Raw genomic sequence first — 22,237 nt, 5'->3', positions numbered from 1 at the left:
CTTGCTACACAGCAGACTGGGTTGTAGGCACTCAGGCTGCAGGAATCCACACTAGGGAAACACCACAGTCTGGCTTCTCCCTTGGACCTGTGCCCTGGGGACAGGATGGGAACAGCCCTGGCTTCTTAACTCTCACTCTCATAAGCAGTAAAGCAGAGAGGGGTAGAATTGCTTTCAGACATTGATGGAAAACCTTTGGGCTCCATCATTCATACAGGATTTCTATGGAAAAAGGTGCACACCGGGATATCCACTGCATTTAACAGCCTATCTGCATTTATTCAACCAGATTGGCATTGCTTGCGTGCCACAGCCTGCAGCTGGATCTCAAATACAATCTCTATGGCAGTACTCTGGCTAACAGCAGCACCAAATCCAGCATTCCTCTCAAGCTGGTGGCACTCTCCTCCAGCCTCCTGCTTGGCCACTCCCTGAAATCAGCTGAGAGCTGAACCCTGTAGGTGCAGAACAGGACATTGATGAACTGACAGATAAAAAATATTAAAGGGCTGACTTTGTCATTCATCAAATATTGATTTGTCCTATATCTGAGGATACAAGGAATCACACTCCACAACACAATGTGCAGTGGTAAAAAGCATTAAGAAAGGAAATAATTTATAATTTCACAGGCTATTTATTCATATGTATATATATATATAAATATACATATATATATATATGAATAGCAGCTATATATATATAGCTACTTATCAAGCAGGGAGAGCACACTTGGTAGGCTTAATAATCTCATTCTTTCATTAAAATCACCTCTAGAATCTCTGAAGCAATCCTTGAATTGAGACTCCTGTAAGGAAAAAAAAATACTGTGGAGAATATTGTTGGAGAATACAGAAAACATTCCTGCCTCTTTCAGCTTGTCTCACAGAACATAATTCTGCACACCTATGGATCAGCAGATCAATGATCCAGGAACATAACTCTGTTGAAATATTCCTGATGTGGTGAGCATTAATGGCTCACAATAGGCCTACAGGGTCTCACCCATCAGTGCACCTGCAGCAATTCAGCTCTCTGTAGCATCTCTGAAACTGCCACCAGCCCATTAAACCAGAGGTCTGCAGAAGTACCTCTCCCTTAAGGAGGAGCAAAGTCTGATTTGATTTGGCAGACTCAAATAGCCTCATCAGAACTATTAACTAAAATATCTTCAAAGGTGCTTATGAGGGCTTTGGATTGTGTTGAAAACCCCACACCTTTTGCATGCCAGGAATCCAGAACTCCAATGGGTAAACCAAAATCCTGTTCATGAATTCACATCAACACAACACAGAAAAACCTCCCCACATAGCCCAGCCAGCCTTCCCCACCATCAGGGTCCTTCCCCAGAAACAGGATGTCCAAAAGGGACTGGATTTGTGCCATCACTGCTCAAGGGTACAAGGGGGAAAAGACACAACATTTAGAGTGATACCAAATCCATATTTTATAGGTTTCTCTGCAAAAATACTTACAGATATTTGCATAAAGCCTCTCTAAAATAGAAACTAAAATATTGATACATTAATCATAAATAAACATGTACCAAAAATGCAGCTCTGTAGGAAGAGTCCTGAAAGGTATTATAAAAAGCTCAAAAAGTTTCTTCTTGCCTGAACTCCAGTACTCCAGATCTGTTCGTTGTTAGGCCTAATTTTCAATCATGTGAAAAAAAAAAGCTTTTACTAAAAGAATGCAAATATCCCTGTGTTCCATAAAGGAAAGTTCCTTTTTCGACATGATTACCCTAATCTAATTAAAACCTGTGTTTGTCACATCTTAAAAAATTAACTGTCTTCACACAGGGCAAATGCTATCATTTCAAGAGGTCACAATAAATTACTTATAAACAAGAAAACAAAATTAATTCCTGATCTAAGCACCAAATTCTTTACAGACCTAATTAAAGAGCAAAAATCAGTATCCTGAAGTGACTCTGAGATGCCTCCCCACCTGCAGAATAGAAATCTATGTGTTTAAGGGAACAACTCAACACATTAGGGAAAGAGATGGAAAGCACCAAATGAATAATATAAAAGGTGAGAGACAGGACTTTATGCAAATGCATCATGAATATCAATGCACCCCAACACTAGAACAGTGAGTGCATCATTATTGTGGAAACTGGGGGATTGGCTTTGTTGTCATTCAACGCCAAAAATCAATGCTCAGTATCCTTCTCTCATGACAGTGTTACAATTCATAAATTATTAACTGGAGTCTTTTGTAAAAAGTTCCTGTTTACAAGGTTACTCTGTAAGTTAAAATGTTTGCTTGCCCTCAGATCTCTACTGTAAAGCATCTGTGGGTAGATTTACATGATGAAGTTGATAGATTTGTATTTTGACAGTACATCTGTCATCCTTGCTTCACGTGTCAAGAGGTCAGGCGTGCACTTGGTGTTATCAGGTGGCTCATTAATGTCCTGTGGGATGTGCTACCCTGTCTGCTTTGCTTTAAGTGACAAAAAATGTTCTTTCTAGCCCTTGCTGCAGGAATTCACATCCCCTCTGCAACGGTTTGTGTTTTCCTACTGTCAGAAGATTGGGAAGGATTCTTAGCACATGAGCAGAGAGAATGCTTCTGGACACAGCACCATGTGGGGGGAAAGCTCAGTCCTTTCACACACACCCTGATCCATCTGAGGGTGCAGAGTGCCCCCATGGTCTCTTCTTTACAAGACCTGGAATACATATTTAGACACTCAGCACAGCCACATTACAACTTGCAGCATCCCTGTGTAGAAAATGCATATTAGCCAGAGCCAACAAGCCCTGGGCTCACTGCTAACCACAGACAGGCACTTGTGCTCTCTGTAGGGGTAGGACCTAATCCTCAGGCTGTGAAAGCCATGGGCTACTGTAGAATGAAGTAGTTTTCCCATTACTTTCCAAAGGCCCTGTAAAAGTTGTTGAAAGCAGCACTACATTCCTCTACTCTTCCTGCAATATTCCTCACGGATTTGCTAATGCCTCCTGCTGACTGCAGGCACATCTTCAAAAGGCAGATAGAGAACATCATTGTGCATTCATCTGGACCCGTGTGAACTCATCAGCTCCAGGAGTTCCACAGGAATCCGAGTGACAGAAGAGTTTAGTCCTGTGAATACCAGGGCTGTTTTACAAAGCACCAATTTTATTTTGTTGGGAGTTAGAGTAATGCATTTTACATTGATTTTACCACTGTAGTAGATTACTTTGTGAGCTACTTAATTCAAAGGGTAAGCAAACAGCTGACAATTTTGCTTGCAAATCACTTGTTCTAGTGAATTTTAAGCAATGGGCACATTTGCGGAAACATGGTAAAGAAAAAAATTACTGAGATTCTGTAAACTGGAAAATCACCCAGTACACGAGCTTGGGTGGATCTGCACAGTACTGTACAGCAGACAAACATATTCTGTACCTAATTCTGGGTTGTCTTTTAGGCTATTTTTCCACTGCTGTAGTGTTCACCTCTTTCTCATGGTGGCTCATGGGTGGCAGCGTAGATGTTCCTTTAAGGTGCTTGAAAATTATTTTACAATTTATTGTGGCTCTCCAAGGTCTCAGCCATATGAAGGCCACAGGTTAACAGTCCTTGAAATGTCTTGAATAATGCTTTTTACCAATAACATGATGCATCTTGACTTATCTTACCCATGTCACATTGTCACTCTTCTGGCTCACTGCAAAGAGCATTTGTGGGGTTGGATGAACGTTGTCCCTCATAAATTCCTTGTCATGTCTGAGCCAACCATTCCCTCTACTCAGAACACCCAGCAGAAGTTTCTTGACTGGAAGCCATTTCTGTGAAAAACCTCTCTGATTATTCAAATTTAAAAAAAAAAAAGAAAAGAAAAAAAAAAAAGTACATCCACCCACAACTTTGAATTGCAAAGAACAAAAATAAGGATTCTATAGCCAAGAGCCATGAATGGGATCCCCAAACCTTCACCTGGTGAGAACACTAAAGAGCAGAAGGGATGCTGAATTACTACAATTTATACAGTTTTTGTGTAAATTCCTGTACCAACCTTCATGGCTGTATGGATTGTCATTAAGTAAACCACAACTCCAATGAGCAAACAAAACCTTTGTGTTCCTATTTCTCTGCTGGAGCACTTCAATGCCTAAATACCAAGTATGTAAGTGGGGTCAGTTCTGCAAAATTTCACTTACAGAGAGAAAAACTTTTTATACCCCAAAATGAAGAAGTCTCTGCTAGTGCTGGACTATCCAGTGTCCCTAGGTAAGCCCTACATGGCAGATACAATGCAGGTTATGGCTGAGACAGACAACTGACAGAGTTAAGAGAGCTTTAAAAGCTGCAGCCTCCACAGCAGTCTGAGGTACCTCACTTTATATCCACAAGGAAAGATGGTACCTGCATTTCAGCTAGAGCCCAGTGTCACTGCTTAACCACTCGTGATCTGACCATGCTCTGAGAGACCTTCCAAAATGGAAAACTCACATTGGCTAGAAGAGATTTGTGAATCTCTGAACTTCAGTCCTACAAAAGTGTACAAAGACCAAAGGTGCAATCGTTTTCTTCTCTGAAAGGAATGGGACAGAAGAGTGAAAACAGAGTTGATTTTCCACTAAGTCTCCCTCATGTCTGCCCCTTTTACAAGCCATTATATCTCAAAGGACCAGGAATATATCTTCATCTCCAGGACCCACCCTGGGCTGGTAAAATGCAACAGCGGCTTTTCACAGGCTTTAGCCTCCACACTCAGTGCAGCCTGTAGTGATTTTTCTGGCAACATTTCACTGACTATCATTTTGCAAAATGATTATAATAACAATATGCTACCAATAAAACATGCTACCAAAACTGCTCTTCTTTTGAGTGTGTGTAATTTCTGTGTATTAATGGGAATGTCACACTCACACACAGAGTGGGGCAGAATGGCCCCTGAAGTGTTCTTACCCAATATTAATTTCTCCTGGTGGGTGACTTTGTCCTCATAGCAATAATAAAGCTTTGGTACTTTATAAAATGCAAAAGGTCTCTTGAAGGTTGGTATGGGTTGTTATTCTAACCCACTACATCTGCGAAATTTCATCCAAATTAGAAAAATCCAGCAACTGAGACATATTCATACAATATATACATATATATGTCTACAATACGTAGCTCGTACTCTAAAGTACAAGCTGTTAACTTTGCCCAGGCACTTTTTAGTTCATTTGTCTTTTAAAATAACTTTAACAGCAAGAGACATAAAGGAAATTATTTGGAGTTATGCTGCTTATTCATAAGGCAAAGTCATCATTTTAAAAAAAAGCTCCAAGTTTTATCATTGTTTAGTTAATCCTGCTCTTGCAAATAGGATTCTGATTTCTCAACTAAGCACTAAGGTAACTGAAGTGAAAAATAGTACATACTTCATATTTTCAGGTTTAGGATTCTCATTTCCAGGCAGTGAGAATCCCTGCAGCCTTAAACTTCAAAAAACCACCTTCCTGAACATAACCAATATATTCCAAATTCCAAGGTGAGCAGATCCATTCTGAGTTTGTCCAGAATTATTACCCCAATGCATTGCTGAGAGACACTGTGCTGCAGAAAGCAGTCCTTTAAATGACATTACTACAATTTCATGAGGTACTAATTTATCCCAAATGTTCGTTACAGGATCATCTCTATCTCAATAGATATAGAAGCATCTATTGTTATGACAGAAGTCTTAACTGTTCTCTTACCTCAGGGTCTTTTCAGTCTGTAAGCAAATTGTGAGTCTTCAAAGCCATTTTCTATCATTGTAGGTTTGTTATAAACAAACCCTTGAGAAAATTTACAGCAAGTGTAAAAAATTTATCCACTCTCTTTAGATCCAGATTTGAACAAAAATCCTTGAAGATAACAGACTTAGAGGTAAATTGAAAATGGAAAAAATCTATCATGAATTTGACTGAGTTGTAGGATGCAAGGGGAACCTTTCAGGGAGTTATATTATGAAAATTTAATTTCTAGATAAATAAAATGCCATATATCTAGTTTAATCTATATATTCAAGCATTTATTTTGATATCACAGATATTTCCTTATCTAACTGGAGAAGATAAGGATGGTGGTAAGGAAATGGCTGAGGAGTGAACAGTGGTACTTCCTGCTCAAAGTGAGACAGGATGCAGCTCCTCAGCAGTCAGACCTGGCAGTGTTCAACACTCCAGAAAACAAGCAGTGGCAGATGTCAAACAAAGCCCATAATTCTGGCAATATGTGTTCAAAAATATTCACCAAAACTGCAAGAGATGCAAAGGAGGTTATAAAGACAGGTAAAGGGGAGAAAAAAAGGACATGAAGAAGCCACAGTTATTTTATGCCTACTGAAATGTCACCGGGATGAAAAGGAAAGGCATCAGGGTCATTCTGATGAGGGACAAAAAGAACACAGTTAAGAAATAAGGTATAGGTATAATCAGGATATGAATCAGCTCAGCTTGGATATTAATATATCATCAGAGAAGTGAGCGTCTGCAATAATCTTTGTTTGAAATTGCATGGAAAGACATTGCCTCTTTTAGAGCAAGAGGATTATTCTCTGAACCAGGATAGGACAGTGTCTGTCCAAACAAAACCCTGGGCATGATGACCCACAGGATTTAGCCCCACAGAATCCTAACTGTGGGATGCAAACTGGGGTTGCTAAGAGATGGTAAGGAGTGCTGCTTACAAAAATTGCTCTTCTAGAACCAGTAGTTAAACATAAACCATTTCCAGAGAGAACACACCAAGGATCTGAGGCACTGATCTCTTCCACTAACAGAGCTGCTGGCAAAGACTTTAATTCTGCTATCTCTCAGCAGAAGGGCAGTGCTGGTGTCAGATGCCAGACAACAGCATTGGAAGCAGCAGCAATCCTCCAAAAAAAGAGAGAAGCACACATCACAGCATTTGTGCAATGAGTCAGAAAATGCTGTAAAGAGACCCAAGATCCTCTGGAACAAAGCTTCTTTAGGAATATAAAATCTCTGTCATGGGCTGGGCTTCCAGGAAGGCAAGTCACTCTTTGGGGCCGTATTTCATAATCCCATGCTACCAAATTTCTGTTGTAGTTTTCCCCCTTCCTCAGTGACAGCCAAAGCACCTTGCAGGGTCCTATTTCAGGGCATGTGACATATTGTACCCCTTTGGGGTAGGACTGAATTAGACACAAGTTTTGGTTTTGTTCTCAATTCCACCACAAATCCAGTGTATGATCACTGGAAAGTAACTTGTTTTCTTTGTATTTAGCTTCAAAAAAAGACAATTTTTCTCTCAACCTTTTTTTACCCACCTAGAACATCTCAGCAATGGTTTTAACTAAGCCTAACCGAAGAGCACTTACCAAAATAAATAAATAAATTCTAGTTATGGGTCAACACTGTACAAACAGCAAATGAAAATGATCTTCCCTGATGACGCCATGAATGTATATGCAGAGAAACAATAGAAATAGTAAAGGTAACTTTAAAATTTAATCAGAAAATCAAAACAATGGAAAAATATTGGGAATGTAGAGCTCATTAGGGCAAGCAGAGTCTATTAACTGTTCAGCTGTCCAAGCACAGAGCAGAAAATCTCATTTGCTTATCACTGAGTACAATGACCACTATGATCCCAGCTGTAATCAAATACATAATTAAAAGTGACCTAAACCAAGGAAATCAAAATCAAAAAACACAGGGCCAAATCTTTCCACCTGGCTGAATGCTCCCACTCACTCCAGCAAATCAGAAGTTAATAATTATGACCCTGAACAGCTTCCCACCATTGATGGGATCTTTCCCATACACTAGAAAGCATATGCACAACGACCTACATTAGTACAAGACACCTTTTTTTCACTTCTCTGTCTATATAAAAATTGGATGTGCATTGTTACCCTAATATTTACATAAAGCATAAAAATGACTTCAGTCTCTGGGTCACCAGCAGTTCATCTGCACCACTGCACTTCAGTCTGCTGCAATGTCAGGGGGAACAGACCAGCTACAGCTTCACCTCTACCCACTATTCTATTTGTGAAGACTGATGACAAAAAACTCTAACAGGCAAATAAGAAAAACAGCATGAAATGCATCTACAATAATAGGGAACAATTATGTGTCTCAAAAGGAAACCACTTGGAAATTCAGTCTGTCACGGAACTGGACATTTAATTATTATAATCATTCTAAACAAGAACTAATTCAAACTGAAGATTCACTTTTATCTAGAATTTTGCTTATGAATTTTAAGTATGTTACCTATTAGGATATAACCAAAGTTATGAAAATCCAAACAAATTATTCCCCTTCCAGTAAGCCTTCCTTATGCAGTACAAGCCTGCTTTCCTTTTTTTGAGGCATCTCAATGAATATTTCTAGCTAATGGCTAAATTCTTTTCCATATCTAGATTCAAAGAGGCAAGGAATATGTATACTTTGCTATTCCCCTAGAGAATGGATTTATTTTAGGACAAGAAAAACTATGCCTGCTTTCAAATTTTATCTCTTCCTCATGCTTTCCTGCCATCACTTATGAATGTAAAAGTTAAACTACCTAGAACTATCTAAGGAAATAAAACTAATTGCACAGCTATAACCAAAGTATGTCCTACAATAATTGCTACTGATTCTATAAGTTCCATCTTTTCACCTTCATACCAGTTTGATAGGTACTAAACCACAGTTGAAAATACACTAAGACATAATTTACTAACACGGTACCGTCAATTCACTGGGATCAGCCTTGTGTTTTTATGCTGTACTGTATGCAAGAAACACCTCAGAAAAATCCATAGAATCATATAGGTTGAAAAGACCTTTGAGATCATCTGTACCAGTTCTAACACCAGCATTTTCTTTCTATGATCCCCTAAGTTACATGCATGACCTAAACTCATTTAAAACAATTTACATATCTTTGTGTCATTAAGAAAGTCTTATCCTTGGTGCACCACAAGAAGCTCAGGTGCGTGCTTCCACAGATTTCAGCCAGGTCTCAGATCCTTGGGAATCCAAGGTGCATTTCAGGTAGAACCAAAGCTCCTCGTTTTTCCTTGTGAAATTATAATGTACCACTGAATAGCAAAATCCAGGTTCAGGAACAGCAGCCACAGTTGAAAGGAGAAGTGTTGTTCTTTTTCCCAACTCATTTTGCAAGTTCAAAGGATTAAGTCAATAACATTGTGACAAAAAAGTGTCTCTGTGTAACAGCCAAGGAACAGTTCCAACACGCCATGGCTCTGGGAGCGACCCGCAGCTTTAGCCTTTGCTACCGTGTTACCTGTAAAAGAAGAGGAAAGAATTACCTACACAGAACTGACCAAAAAAAGGATGATATCAGGTGCATTGTTACTGTAAAGGAACTGTGCACACGAATAGACAATGAATGAATTTGCCCCAGCCACACCTTTATACCACACAGAGAAGCAGAATCTCTATATAAATGCTAATTACACTGTTGTTTGATAGCATGGGGGGGCATTTGCTGATAAAGAAATGGCAGTGCACCATTAAATTTGCCACCATCATCTCCTGGAAATCTCCTATTTTATTTTGTTTCATATCATTTCCACCACCAGTGCCTCCAGCACAAGTGTAGGATTTACATCCCAAAGGACCATTCACAAAAACTGCTGCCCATTCCCAGTGGTCCATCTTATGGGAGGGAACCAGGGACCAGACAGCACATGGGGGAATAAATTGTTCTTGCAGCAGAAATCTCCCCCAGACAGCACAACTCCCACAGGACCCTGGAGGGGCTGTAGGGATGTGTTCATGCCTTAATGCACACACCATAGCACAAACCCAGCAGCTTTGGCTGCACAGTGACGAGGGTCCTGTTGGATTTCCTGTCCTGCAAATGGATGAGAACAGGCAGCCTGTGAGGAGGAAAGCTTTGTCAGCTCTGCTGTGCAGTGTCTAGAAGTGTCACAAAACTAAACAGACACTCAGCATAGAGAAGTTTTTATTTCTTTTCCTGAGGGAACTGATGGAAGATGCAAACTCCTCAGCTTTGCACATTTTAACAGTCCCACTCAGCCACTAACTATTCATCTAAATACTGAGTAGCGTCAGCAGTCTCCTGTGCTTCAGATATTTTAGCTACACTATTTTTACTTATTTTCATGGAGTGAAAAGATAGAGGACTTAAAGTTGATTAAATGGCATTTCCTCTTTCAGTGTATAATTAACCTGTGGAAGCTGCTGTCCCATGTAGCACTGATCCCAGGGTCTTAAAAAGCTTTAAAAATTGATTACAAATTAAAGTGGTAATAAGATCATCTCTGGTGCATAACACAGAAAAAAATTGGTATGGAATGGATCTCAACTTATTGTGTTTTAGACATAAGGCAGCTATTAAATTGGAAAAAATTCACGGATGTGTACACTTTCTGTAATAGTCCCAAAGGGTTTTGCTGTGCCTGATTTGAGCATCCCAGTGCTGAGACTCACAGGTGGCTGAGCAGTTTGGGCTACTGGTCTGACAGTTCAAATAGTTCTCTTTGTGTAAGATTTTAATAACACACTTAAGAAATATTTTGTTTATTGATCTGAAACAAATCTTTGGCTCACTCGCAAAATAAAAATATAAGTTACATCATACTTCCCTTTTCCCTGTGACAAAGGAAATTGTCTTTCCATTCTATTTTCCTTACAACTGTTCATAGGAAGGAGGCAGCTGCATGAATGAGGATTTGACACCTCCAGCCTTCAGTCATCAGTGCCAACATAAAAGTCTTTGTTCTGCCCCCCATCCTTTGAGTATCTGTCGAAAGCATCGAGGATAATTAACCCTCACTCAAGAATAATTAACCTGACTCACTCTTCTCCAATAAGGTCCTTGTGGTATAAGTTGCCAGCTCTCTCCTGATATGTCCAGAGATGAAGCTGTCTTATACAATTTCTAGAACTCCTAATTCACCAGTCTCACCCTTCAGTGTGATGCTACTCCTTATCCACAAATGAGTAGTTAAAAGTCAACACTGGGAAAAAATTGAAAGGCTGAGGGTAATCTTTATCTTGCAATAACTGAGTCCCAGTTATCCACATTGATTCCAGAGTTTGCAGGCCAAATTCCAGGTGTAGTGTCCACCACAGGAGAACAGCAGGACCCAGGCACGTTACAGACTGCATCTTTGGCACTTAAATAACACTGGCCATAGAATCATAGAAAGGTTTGGGCTGAAAATGTTCTTAAAGGTCTTCTACTTCCAACCCCTCTGCCACTTCCTCTGTGCCACTATGCAATGTCTACAGACCACCAGTATCACACCACAGCTTCCCAAAACATCCAATTTCCTCTCATCCATCCAGAAGTTAGTGCAGTTTTCACTCCTCAGAACAGCCTTTACTAAACAACATTTGGTGACAGTATTGCTTATTAACTTAGACTGTAACCTAATGAACAACGTTCTTTCCCAGCTAGAAGAGGCTGTAAAGGGAAAAGCTGAGCATATGTCTCCCCTTGCTATTGCCTGCTAAAGACTCCTGGTTTATGATGCATTTAGACATGCAGTTTGCTGTGACTTGTTGAACTTCAATGCACTGAACTCATTTTAAATTGCCAAGCAGACAGAGGACATGATATTTTCTCTCCATTAATTACGAAATTGAATGGAATAGCAAAGTTTTGGTTTAAAAAAAATCAGGCCAGCTACAGAGTGGTCTGTAATTAGAAATATTCTGAACCAACCTGATTTCCAGTGATGTTCAGTGTGGCACAGTGGCATCAGTGCAGGTTCCCAACAACTCCCAAGCCAGGCTGGTACTTTCAAAAGTTAAAAGGGCTTTCTAGCATAGGAATCTAACTTTATGTGACACTGGTAAAGATCTCGGATCCCTGTACTCACTCTGCAAATTGAAGAATTGGTCCTGGAACACGATTATCCCTCTAGCACTGAGCACAAGGATAGTTTCTTTGGGTCACTGAGGACTGAATCAGGACCATTTTCAGTTTGACTGCAGGAGTGAAGGGGCAGTTCTGACCCAATATTTTCCCCTCTGAGAACAACTACATTAATCACAGCTTTCCTAAACATTGAGAAGGCCAGGACTGGTGCTCACACCCACAGACACAATGCAGTAAGAACAATCAGCAGACTGGCACCTTTAAATACAGGTGATCTCTGTACTTGCCTTTGTGGTTTTGACTTTATTTCCACTGCTGCAAGACCAACCTGAATAGTCTGGTAGTACTTTACAGTCCTCTCCATCCAAACAGGGGTTCATATGACACCACCACTTCTGCAGGACAATGGAAGCTAGAGAATAGAAACAGGAAAGATAAACTATAAAATACCTTTTTTATGACTGTTGGTTTTTTGCAGGGAAGTTGTCTGTGCCATGTTCGATTGGCTGATTTCAAAAACATAAAACCAGCAATTGCTGGTTTAATAGTGAATTACATGGAGTATGTTTGAGGTAAAACGTGGCTAAACACTTCACCAGCCCTCAGAAGGGTAAATGCTGCATGCAAATAGTGAAGACAGGCAGGCACCACCAGAGACTGACTCCGACATTTCAATTGACCTCTGGAAGGGCCTTTCCATCTCCACTGACTACAAAAATGACTTGCCTACTTCATTTGCATGCTTCAGTCAAGTACCTGCTGTAAGGTGGAATGAAGCATAGGCTTCTTGTTTAGCCCAGCTATGCATATGGGAGACTGGACAGAGAAATGACAGTTCCTTCCTTCACTGGGTGAGAAAATAGAATTGCACAGAGATGTAAACCCGTGAGGTCTGTCAGCAAATACTGCAGGTAAGAGTGGGGAGACCTCTGGCAAGCATTAGAATATCAACGAAAAATCTCCTTGCAGTTACAGTGCCACTTTCACAATATGTTTTGGAAAACCACAGTTGTACACCCTAACTGGGCAAATTTATTAATTTTCTACCCTTAAGCCAATTTCTATTAAGACCATGACTATTATTTTTAGAAATGTAGTCATGGCTTTATAAACCTGCTGTTAACAACAGCACAAACATCTGCATGCATTTCTCAGTTTTACATTGTTCATGGCACTCATCAAATCCCAGAAAATGATTATGAAATATATCAGTACACAATCCTACATAATCTATATTGGATTTCAAAAAAAAATATGGCTTAAAATGTTGATTCAGCTAGTCTGCATTATGCACAAACTATTGAATTGCATGCTTTAAAAGATAACACATTCAGAAGAGATGAACAAAAATAATGGAGTCTACTTCTTGCAAAACACTTTTTTCCTTTTAATTTCAAGATATATTTGTTCTTCTGCAACCTTTAAATTAGGGTGTCAAGCAGGCAAGCTGACATCAGGATATTGCTGAAATGTTCATTCAATTACTTTTGTTTTGTACTTTTACTGAAAAACATTGTGAAAAAATACACTTCTGGAACATCAGTTTGGCTTTTATAATCTAATCTTTCAGTCTTACAACATTGCAAAATAAATGTATGAACTTTCACCAGCCATATGGGTCTCAGATCATTTGCATTGGTACTGATTGATTGTGGACATCAGTGTGGACAAAAAATGGATGAAACCTGACGGTGCTTCCTGGGAGGTGAGAGATCATTTCTGATGAGATCGCTAAGGATGGAGTGAAAAACACACAGAGGAGATGACAGCACCCAACAGGGGTCCTGGCACAGAGGAAAACAGGCAAAATAAGGGAGTATGGGATGAAAGGAGGCACCATGACCCTTCCTGGAGAAGTGGGAATGAACAATGGCAAGCTACAGGTCTGCTGGGCCAAGTAGGGCTGGGTGATTCAAGAAAAAACACCAGGTACCAACCACGGCAGTGATCAACAGCAGAGAGAATTGCTGCCCTGGTGCAAATGATCACCACTACTGGACAAGGTCTGAAGTTCAATGACAATAAAAAACAGCGACAAGCCAATTGCTTTATAAAATATTTTTTTATTTTATTTGGAAAAGTAACTCTATGCTTTGGGTGTATCCTTCCCTTTAAACTCAGGACAAATTACAGGCAAATTAAACAAGCCTGCATTCAGGACAAAGGTGCTGGAAAAAGACCCTAAATGTCTGTATCAGTCTGTAACATGCAATTCAAAACTCAAACTGTTTCTTGCTTTCACAGTGTAGGAGTCTACTGAAGGGTGTGTAGAGAGTAGGAGAAAACACATCTAATCCTGAGGCTAAGGAGAGAGTTACAGTTTCCGTGCTACAGCAACTCACTGTAGTCTCAAATGCTTGCAAAAATAAGCAAAGCCTGCTAAAGCATTACCCTAAGGAGTGAGGGGGAATCAAAGGCTTCCACTTTAAAAGTCAAAATCTTACGTTCATAATATTTTGTTGCACTTAATTCAACTATACTTGAAGAAAAAGCAGCTATTAAATTCCTTCAGCAACTATTGACTGAATCAAGCTTCTATAGTATTTGTATATTTCTGCCACAGAATAACAGTGTCACCTTTGCAGTCTCTAAGTGAGTTTAAAATTCTGCCTGACTTCTATTATCTGCTATATGTAAAAGTACTTCTGCTGTTTGATGTGTCACTGAAAAATACAGAAGATACTTCTGATGTAACAAAACTCCCTAAGAAATTGCACAGTTAAATTTGACTGTATTGCTGAATTACAAAGCATAAAAACACTAGGCATCTAAAAAATTAAAAATAAAAATCTACTTTCTTAAATATCTGTTTTGACAGCTTCATAATAGGTAAAATAACCTCAAAAAAGAGATTCACATGTATTTAGAGATTTATGTCTGACACTAAATATTTCTGAATATTAGATTAGAATTGGACTTTGAAGTTTTTGTTTTATATTAGAGTGAACCTGTTGCAATTTTAGATGCAAAACAATGAAAACAGAATCTTGCTTATGAATTAATGAAATTAGGGATTTTTGGTAACTTTAAGATTAAAAAAAAGTCTGTCTTGGAGTAGATGTACTAATTTAACAAGAGCAGCAACTTCTACAAGAAATAGGCACATTAAATGGTGAAACATTGATCTAGAGAACTGGCCTCCACTCTTAAGGGTGCATTTATTATCCAGTGAATTTTTAGCCAAGCTACTAAGTCTTAAGACATCTGGAAGAGTTAATATCATAAGCCTGAATCTCTTGGCTTACACTGTTTTCAAACTAGTTTTAGAGGAGAATTCTTGCGTGAAGAAATTAAGAAGTTTTATTGGCACAGACATGAAATGGACGAGTACATATATTAAGAGGATTAATTACACCAAGATTTATGCACAGAATCATTATCATCAATGCACAGAGATGTTTCCAAAATTAACAAAAAGAAGGATTACGCTTTTGAGGCAGTGGGAAGTCAAACATCAAGGAGACTCAACTTCTCAAACAATCTTAATGAGCCACGAGCGAGCAGAGCCTCTCACCTTCCACGCACGAGGGCTGTGCCCGTGTGGTGCCGGCCACCTGCCCCGGGAAGCAGGAGCACTTCACTGTCTGGGAGCGTTCCTCAATCCGGTTCTTGTTGCAGCACCGGTGCACGGCCACGACTTCACACGTCCCTTGCTTCACTTGGTGCTGGCCTAATAATTCCAGAGGTAAGGGGTGGAGAGAAAAACACATCAGAAAGCCTTTCTTTAAGAAAAATTCTTAAGTAAGAGCTGGTTTGTGCAGTCCTACTACAGGATACTGAATCTCCCCAAGCCAGCTTAAATCCCAGGAATGCAAAGAAGCAAAGCATCTTGTAGGATCTGGCTCATTCCCTAAGTTTATATATTATTCTTACTAATAAAATTAGTTATCATAAGTAAATTTTTCAATCTTTCTTCCCTCACCCTTACAAAGCCATAGGGAGAAGAGCAGGTTGGAGTATTCAGTTAGATGATGAGGGCAAAAAGGCAGACAGAGCACAGCCCTCTTCCTTTGCCTTCCTGTCTTCCATTAGGTTTTATTTGATTCTTTCCCTTCATAAATGGACACAACAGACAGGATAATATTTAGTACAAGAGAAACATCTTAAATAGCAGGGAAACTTTTTAACACAACAACGTGTAAGCACTGCTTGCTGTCTGTCATTGCAGGCAGGCTGAGAACAAGGTGGGCTGAGAAGCTGTCACGGATAGTCAAGCTTTGTCCAAAAGAAAAAACCCACACCCAAACTGTACGGATTTCTTCAGTTCCCTCCCAGACCATTCTGAACAAACCTCTGGTAAATATTCTGTCCTCTTGCTTTCCTTAAAGTTCTCTCTTCCCTATTTCTCCAAGTTTATTTTCCCCTCCCTTTCCCTTCTTCCCTCTTGCCTTCACATCTTGCCTCACTGCTCCTTGCAGCTGATCATTTTCCTCTGCTGCCAAACTTCCTCTCCATCCTACCTAAACCTTTTCTCAGAAACTCCATTTCTCAAGCCCCTCACCTCTTTGCATAAGTCATTTCCATGTCCTCACTTTCCTGAACAGCCTTCAAGTGCTTCATCGTGCATTTTTCTTGTCTTATTTAGAGTAGAGCCTTGGATGGCTCTTATCTGTGTCTGTAAAGCACCTTGTAAATTAACAGCACTACAGAGCAGGGTGAGTTATTTCATAAGTGAGCAAGACAGAGAGACAACACTGAGAGTAATAAAAATAGTCACCATCAAAGCAGCACAGGCTGCTGGTACGAGAAGAGAGACAGCACAGATACTGGTCTAGGTGTGGCTGATATCAAAGGCACAGAGAATAAAGAAATGTAGGGGGAAGGGTGAGAATGCTCCACAAGCAGACAATCCTCCAAGTGGCAAACCTGAGAATTATCCTGCTTCCTCCTCACTCCATGCTTGCCCTGTTTGGGGGGTTTTGTTTGGATATTTTGGGCTGGTTTGGGGTTTTTTTTGGTTTTTTACAGTATCTGCTGCTAACTAACATTGGGCACACTTTTACAAATGAAATCTTATTGAGGGATTAACATCACTGTATTTTTGTGTGGAAAATGTTATGACTTGATTAGACGTGAAATCTTAGACTTCAAAAAGAGTTAGCAATGCAATTAAAGCTTCTGTGGGGGGACTTAAAAAAAAAGAGTATTAAATACATACATATAACTTTTTAAAAAAGTTTGCTTGGCAGTATTCCTTGCTCTGTGTGTTTTGGTTTCACAAGTATTGCAAGCACAGCTGAAATACTTGTGAAAACACTTGGCTGCCTGAGTTTTGTTGCCAAATTTGTATTCCTAACAACCTCAGTGGACAAGAAACTATGCATATTCAATCTTGGAGTGGAAATGTAGTGTTCTACTTGAGCACTCAACTTTTTAAAAAATTATATATACAGACTTTTTTTTTTTTTTTTCCCCCTGAGGACAAAGCTACACTACTTTTAAGCAAAATGTGCTACAGCAGAAAAGCGCATAAGGTATTTTACAACAAGTTGGCAAAATGCTGAAGATAACATAAAAGTACCTTACAGAGCCACTGTAATAAGTTTATTGGCAGACTGTGACTTTTCATGAAGTACCTAATACCCATATAGTAATAAACATGGAAAAAAATGAAAACAGCTACTAGTCAGGAGGACAGCAGCTTCTCCATAAGTCAATATGGAAAACAAACACACAAAAGAGAAAGTAAGTTTGCCACTTCATCCCAAAGTATTGTTCCTGAAAATGCTTGGAGATAGTAAGATGGCAAAAGTTCTGACAGAAAAGATTTTGTAAGATGAGATTGTTAATTTAAGAGAGGCTGTTAATTTAATGAGGTTGCTAATTTTATTTATTAAATAAATTCAATATTTATTTAATTATCTGTTTATTAGTGCTACAGCTTGAATCAAAACTCTTTGGGGTAAATAGGAGAAAATTTCCATTGGTTTCCTTCAGTGTCCACTGTGGTGGTCCTGCATTCACTGGAATCAACAGCAAAGTTTCTATTCACTTCAGGAGAGCAAGGTCAGAGTCTGGTTTGTCTCTTGAGAATGAGGTTTTATAAGGGAAGCAATAAAAAGCAAAAATTTTGAACTGCTCAGGCCACATATTTGTGTTTGCCATGTATCTCATCTGAAAGACCAAGTGGCCAGGTCTTGTCTTTAGTTAAAGTCACTATTCACCAGACATCAGATGCTGAGATAAGAGAACCTTTTTTCCAGAAGGTACATCATAAGGATCCAGCTCCAATTATCAATATGTAGCTTCAGGGATGTCTATTTTCCAGTTCAAATCCTACTTCCTTTAGGTGAACAGTCCTGTTAAGCCAATACCAAAGGAAATCAAACACGCTGGCCCTGAGCATACAGCCCCAAAAACCTTGGGCTCTTTCAGTTATCTTGTTTGACTTTTAAAGCAGTGACAGTGCTGCCCTGAAGTGCCAGGAGTCAACAGACACACTGCTGTTTGCAGAAGGCAAAATTAAGTTACCTCATGAAAGCAGCCCTTGGTTTAGGAGCTGTTTTACTGTCACATTCCTGGTTTTCCTCCACAAGCAGGTAAGGGAAGGTGTCCCTTCTTCATCTCCTGGGAGGAGTGGGATGCCCAGGTTTGAAAGCACCACTGGCACACAAGGAAAGGCAGCACTCGCCTCCCTTGTCCCTAATGCATGTACTCCCTCATGGAGTACAACAGTGGAGGCACTAAAAAGCCACAGACATCTGCATGCATCATTTGTATTAATTGGATTGCCCTGGTAATAGTCTTTCCCCTCCTACATGTTCACGTTGATATTTCCTCCTGCTTGTTCACACACATCCTGACACTTTTTATGCTGTTGAACACCGTATGAATTTCTCCTTAGTATTCAGACACATCTGTGAGCAGGTGCTGAACAAATGCTGAGGGCTAACATGGTGCCTTTTGGTCCTGTTTTTGCCAGTGTTCAGCAATCTAGAGGATAAACACTCATTTGCAGAGCAGCTTTCAGATTTAAGAAAACTCACAGAAAATCTTAATCAACCCTAACTCAGTCTATTCCTCCCTAGATCTATTGAAACCTGTTGTATCTGCATTCAGGTGCCCAACAGCAGCAAAAAGAAAGAATATAAGAATTCCCTCCTTCATGTTTTAACATTCATCTTGCACTAAATAAACCTTCATCTCAGGTTTAAAGTACACTTAACGTGCAGCTGAGATTATACTGACAGAATCACTCAAGAAACACCTTAAAATATTTTATAATCGATGGATTCTCTGGAAGCCAAATCATTAGAGGAGCAGGGACTGAAGTGTTTTTAAAATGTGAAGACCACAGTAAGTGAATTCTATGCTGGACACATCAGGAAAACCATTTCAGGGAGAAATGCAGTGAGAGAGAGGGAGAAAGGCTGTGAAGAGCAAAGCCCATAAATTCATAGCTCATCACCTGTAAACCTATTCAGATCTACAGCTTAAGGGCTGCCAGTATTTGCAGTTGAAATTCAGTTACATCGTCACTTTTAAATAAGAAAACTCTCCAAAGGAAGAAACATTTTATCAGCAACATCACCACAGAAAGGTCTCTGTCACAGAAATCCTTCTGCATATTGAAGGGAGAGCATGGGTCAGCCAGGGACAGTGGAGGACAGGGGATGAGTGTTGAAAACCTTGTGGCTCTGTGTTTCCTCTGGTCAGGAGTTTGGCACGTGTGTTGTTATCCATATCCTAATTTCCTTAGAGCTCTGCTTCCCTGGAAGCACCAGTGCTGTTCTAGCTCACTAAGGACTCTATCTCTCAGTACAGGGCACAGACACAATGGGACAGGGCTCCCTAATGGAAGCAACCTCCAGGATACTCCCTGCTATGAATTTTGCTGCCTTCCAAAATGAGACACCTACAGATAACAACAGCCCTCAGGTGCCCAAGCCCAGAATGCTTCTTAAAGACCTCATGAAATGGCCACATGAAGATTCTGTGACCACTTATTTGTTATCTGTAGAATTTTCATCCCAGAAAAAGGTGCTGTGCAGAGCTGCAAGACAGCCCCCAGGGATTTCAGAGAACACAGACATCATCTCTGAAGAACAAGAAAGTACTAACCAGGAAGTTATTAGGCTTGGACATTACAAGCCAGCACAAGTGTTGTAAATGGAGTTGACTCAATAATCACCATTGAACTGTTTATTCTCAGTAGTACTCTTAATATTCTCAGTACTATTCTTAATACTTTTTTTCAACAAAAATATTTGACTAGACCTTATTTTCACATTCTTAATAGGAGTCAGAGGGCAGATACTCAATTAATACTTCTAAAACTCTTTGAAATGCTCAAAAAAAAAGAGGGAAATATAATTATTGTTAATAAAATATCAAACATCATAGTGATGCACTTCAAAACCAGAAGGAACATATCAAAGAAAGAAGGAGGCTTTCAGAAGGTTGCTAACCAATTTTGTCCACATCCATTTCATCTCTGTGACTAATTCTGATCACTCCCAGGGAGTGCTGTCACAGTGCAATATACATGCAGGCAGCATGCCTCTATCAGAAATCCTGAACAACCTCCTCTTTTTTCTAATTTCTTAGCTAAGAAACATAAGGAAAAGACAAATGTGAAGAGAGTTTTTATCTCTGTTTCATAAGCTGCCACCTCTGATGAAGAGAGCTACTATGCTGTGGAGAGCAGCAAATCTGGAGTAGGATGAGTCCAGCTCAGCACATTCCTCAGAAAGCCTCAAAACCAGCGAGCTTGGTCTGCACAAAATCAACTGCATCATTTATTTAAAGGGTGAGAGGATGGATGTCAATAGGAGGATGAACAGCTACGGAACTAAATATTACAGACAACATTAAGAGAAACAAATGCGTTTAGAAGTCGCTACTGATGGTATTTGGAAGAGGAAAGCACTTTAAGAAGCTTGGTGCCAGTTCATCATCTGCCTTCATGTCATGCTGACTTTTGCTTACAAATACATGAGCATGGGAAGCACACACCGAAAGGCAAATATTGTTAGAAAAACACAAATATTAGAGGAAACAACTCTTGCTATTTTTCATACTCTTTGTCACACATATTTACAAGAACCAATCCAGCTCACAGGGCAGGAGTTTTGAGGAGTAAAAGTGGAAAAGGGCTATTTCTAAAGATGGGAATTCTTCTCAAGAAAAGAAGATAAAAGTCACTTGGAAAGTAAAATGTACATACCATGTTAGAGGCTGAGAATAACAGCAGAGCTTTTTCTCTACTACCATTCCATCTGGATCAGATTTTTTTCATAATTTCACATTCATGTCACAAGGTTCTGTCTTAGATGCTCTCCTCCCTCGAGGATATACAGTATATTTTTTTATATATATATACACACACACATATATATATATATATATTCCCCACTTTCTCAGAAATTGTCTCTGAATATACAAATCAGTCCAGTTCCACTTTTAAGTTCAATCTTTTCACTTATGGGCAGTAAGGGAGCGTTCAGAGAGAGTCCAGAACTGCCACAAAAGCCCAGTTCAGCTGTTCTAGGAATAAATAGACAAGAAATATCTTCCCATAATCACCTGCCCATGATAGTAGGCAAAGTAAGATGTAACACACACAAAAAACCCAAACATAAACAAAAAGGGAAAAAGGAACCCTTTTTTGCTAGCCATTACTCTTACAATCCTCGAACACACGGCAGGATTGTGATTCCTAGTGCTAATATCTCTAAGAAAAAAAGGAAGCAAAGATACAACCATCTTCCAGGTGTAGGAATAGAGGTTGGAGCTTCCACAACGTGTAGACTTCAAACAACAAAGATTTCCCCACAGCCCATAAAGTTACAGACTTTGTTCCAATCAAGACATTTATGCTCTTCTCCTTGTGGAAAACAGAAGTGTGCTATGTGCAAAATCACAATCAGGATTTTATCTGGGGAACCAGGGGACCAGTCCTGAAGCACTTTAACTCATTTCAGGTGAGACATGACACCTGGGGTAAAAAAACCAGCTCTCAAAACAAGCAACTGAGTAGGGAGGAACACCAGGTAGGTGTAGCTGTATATTTGAGAATAGGTGAGTGACCTCAAACCCTGATAATAAGACCCAAAGAGTTAATGAAATCAAAAGCATAACCCTTCAGAGCAGGTGGAGGAATATGCTGACACAGCTGTAGAGAATCATGTAAGAGAGTGAATTCTGTGGTGATTGTCAGAGGTCACATCCATATGGAGATTAAAGTCCTCTGGAATAAGTAGCACAGGTGACATTAGATCAGACACAAGCACAGAGACTTCTCCAAGGAACAAAGAATTAAATCTGAGTTGTCGATAAATCAAAACAACTGAGGTGCTGTAAATGTGGGGGCAGGAGGGAAAAGCTGCTGCAAATGGAAAGGTGGATGAAGGGTGACCTGGAAGCAAAAACAAATTAAAACATGAGTGTCTCTGTCTGCCAGGGTGCTCGCTGGAGTCAATCAATAAGGACT

The 22,237-nt window shown here is 39.7% G+C and overlaps 1 protein-coding gene across 5 annotated transcripts in view; it reads right to left on the bottom strand.

Moving 5' to 3' along the window:
- Positions 1-7,426: 7,426 nt before the first annotated feature.
- The window catches only part of TAFA4 (TAFA chemokine like family member 4), a 70,868-nt gene continuing 56,057 nt past the window's right edge, over positions 7,427-22,237 (bottom strand). For all 5 annotated transcript variants that reach the window (XM_042014383.1, XM_042014374.1, XM_042014364.1 and 2 more), the window contains 3 exons: positions 15,320-15,475; positions 12,093-12,217; positions 7,427-9,237 (listed from right to left, as the gene is read on the bottom strand). In XM_042014383.1, coding sequence (XP_041870317.1) covers positions 9,226-9,237; positions 12,093-12,217; positions 15,320-15,475 — 293 coding nt within the window. In that variant the 3' untranslated portion in view covers positions 7,427-9,225. The remainder of the gene's footprint in view (positions 9,238-12,092; positions 12,218-15,319; positions 15,476-22,237) is intronic.

The sequence above is a fragment of the Corvus kubaryi genome, unplaced genomic scaffold, assembly GCF_017639235.1.
Source record: "Corvus kubaryi isolate FWS band 111438036 unplaced genomic scaffold, C.kubaryi_AGA036_p1.0 136, whole genome shotgun sequence".
Classification (NCBI taxonomy): Eukaryota; Metazoa; Chordata; class Aves; order Passeriformes; family Corvidae; genus Corvus; species Corvus kubaryi.
The sequence above is the reverse complement of the archived record's forward strand: the minus strand, read 5'-3'. Positions and strand labels throughout refer to the sequence as shown.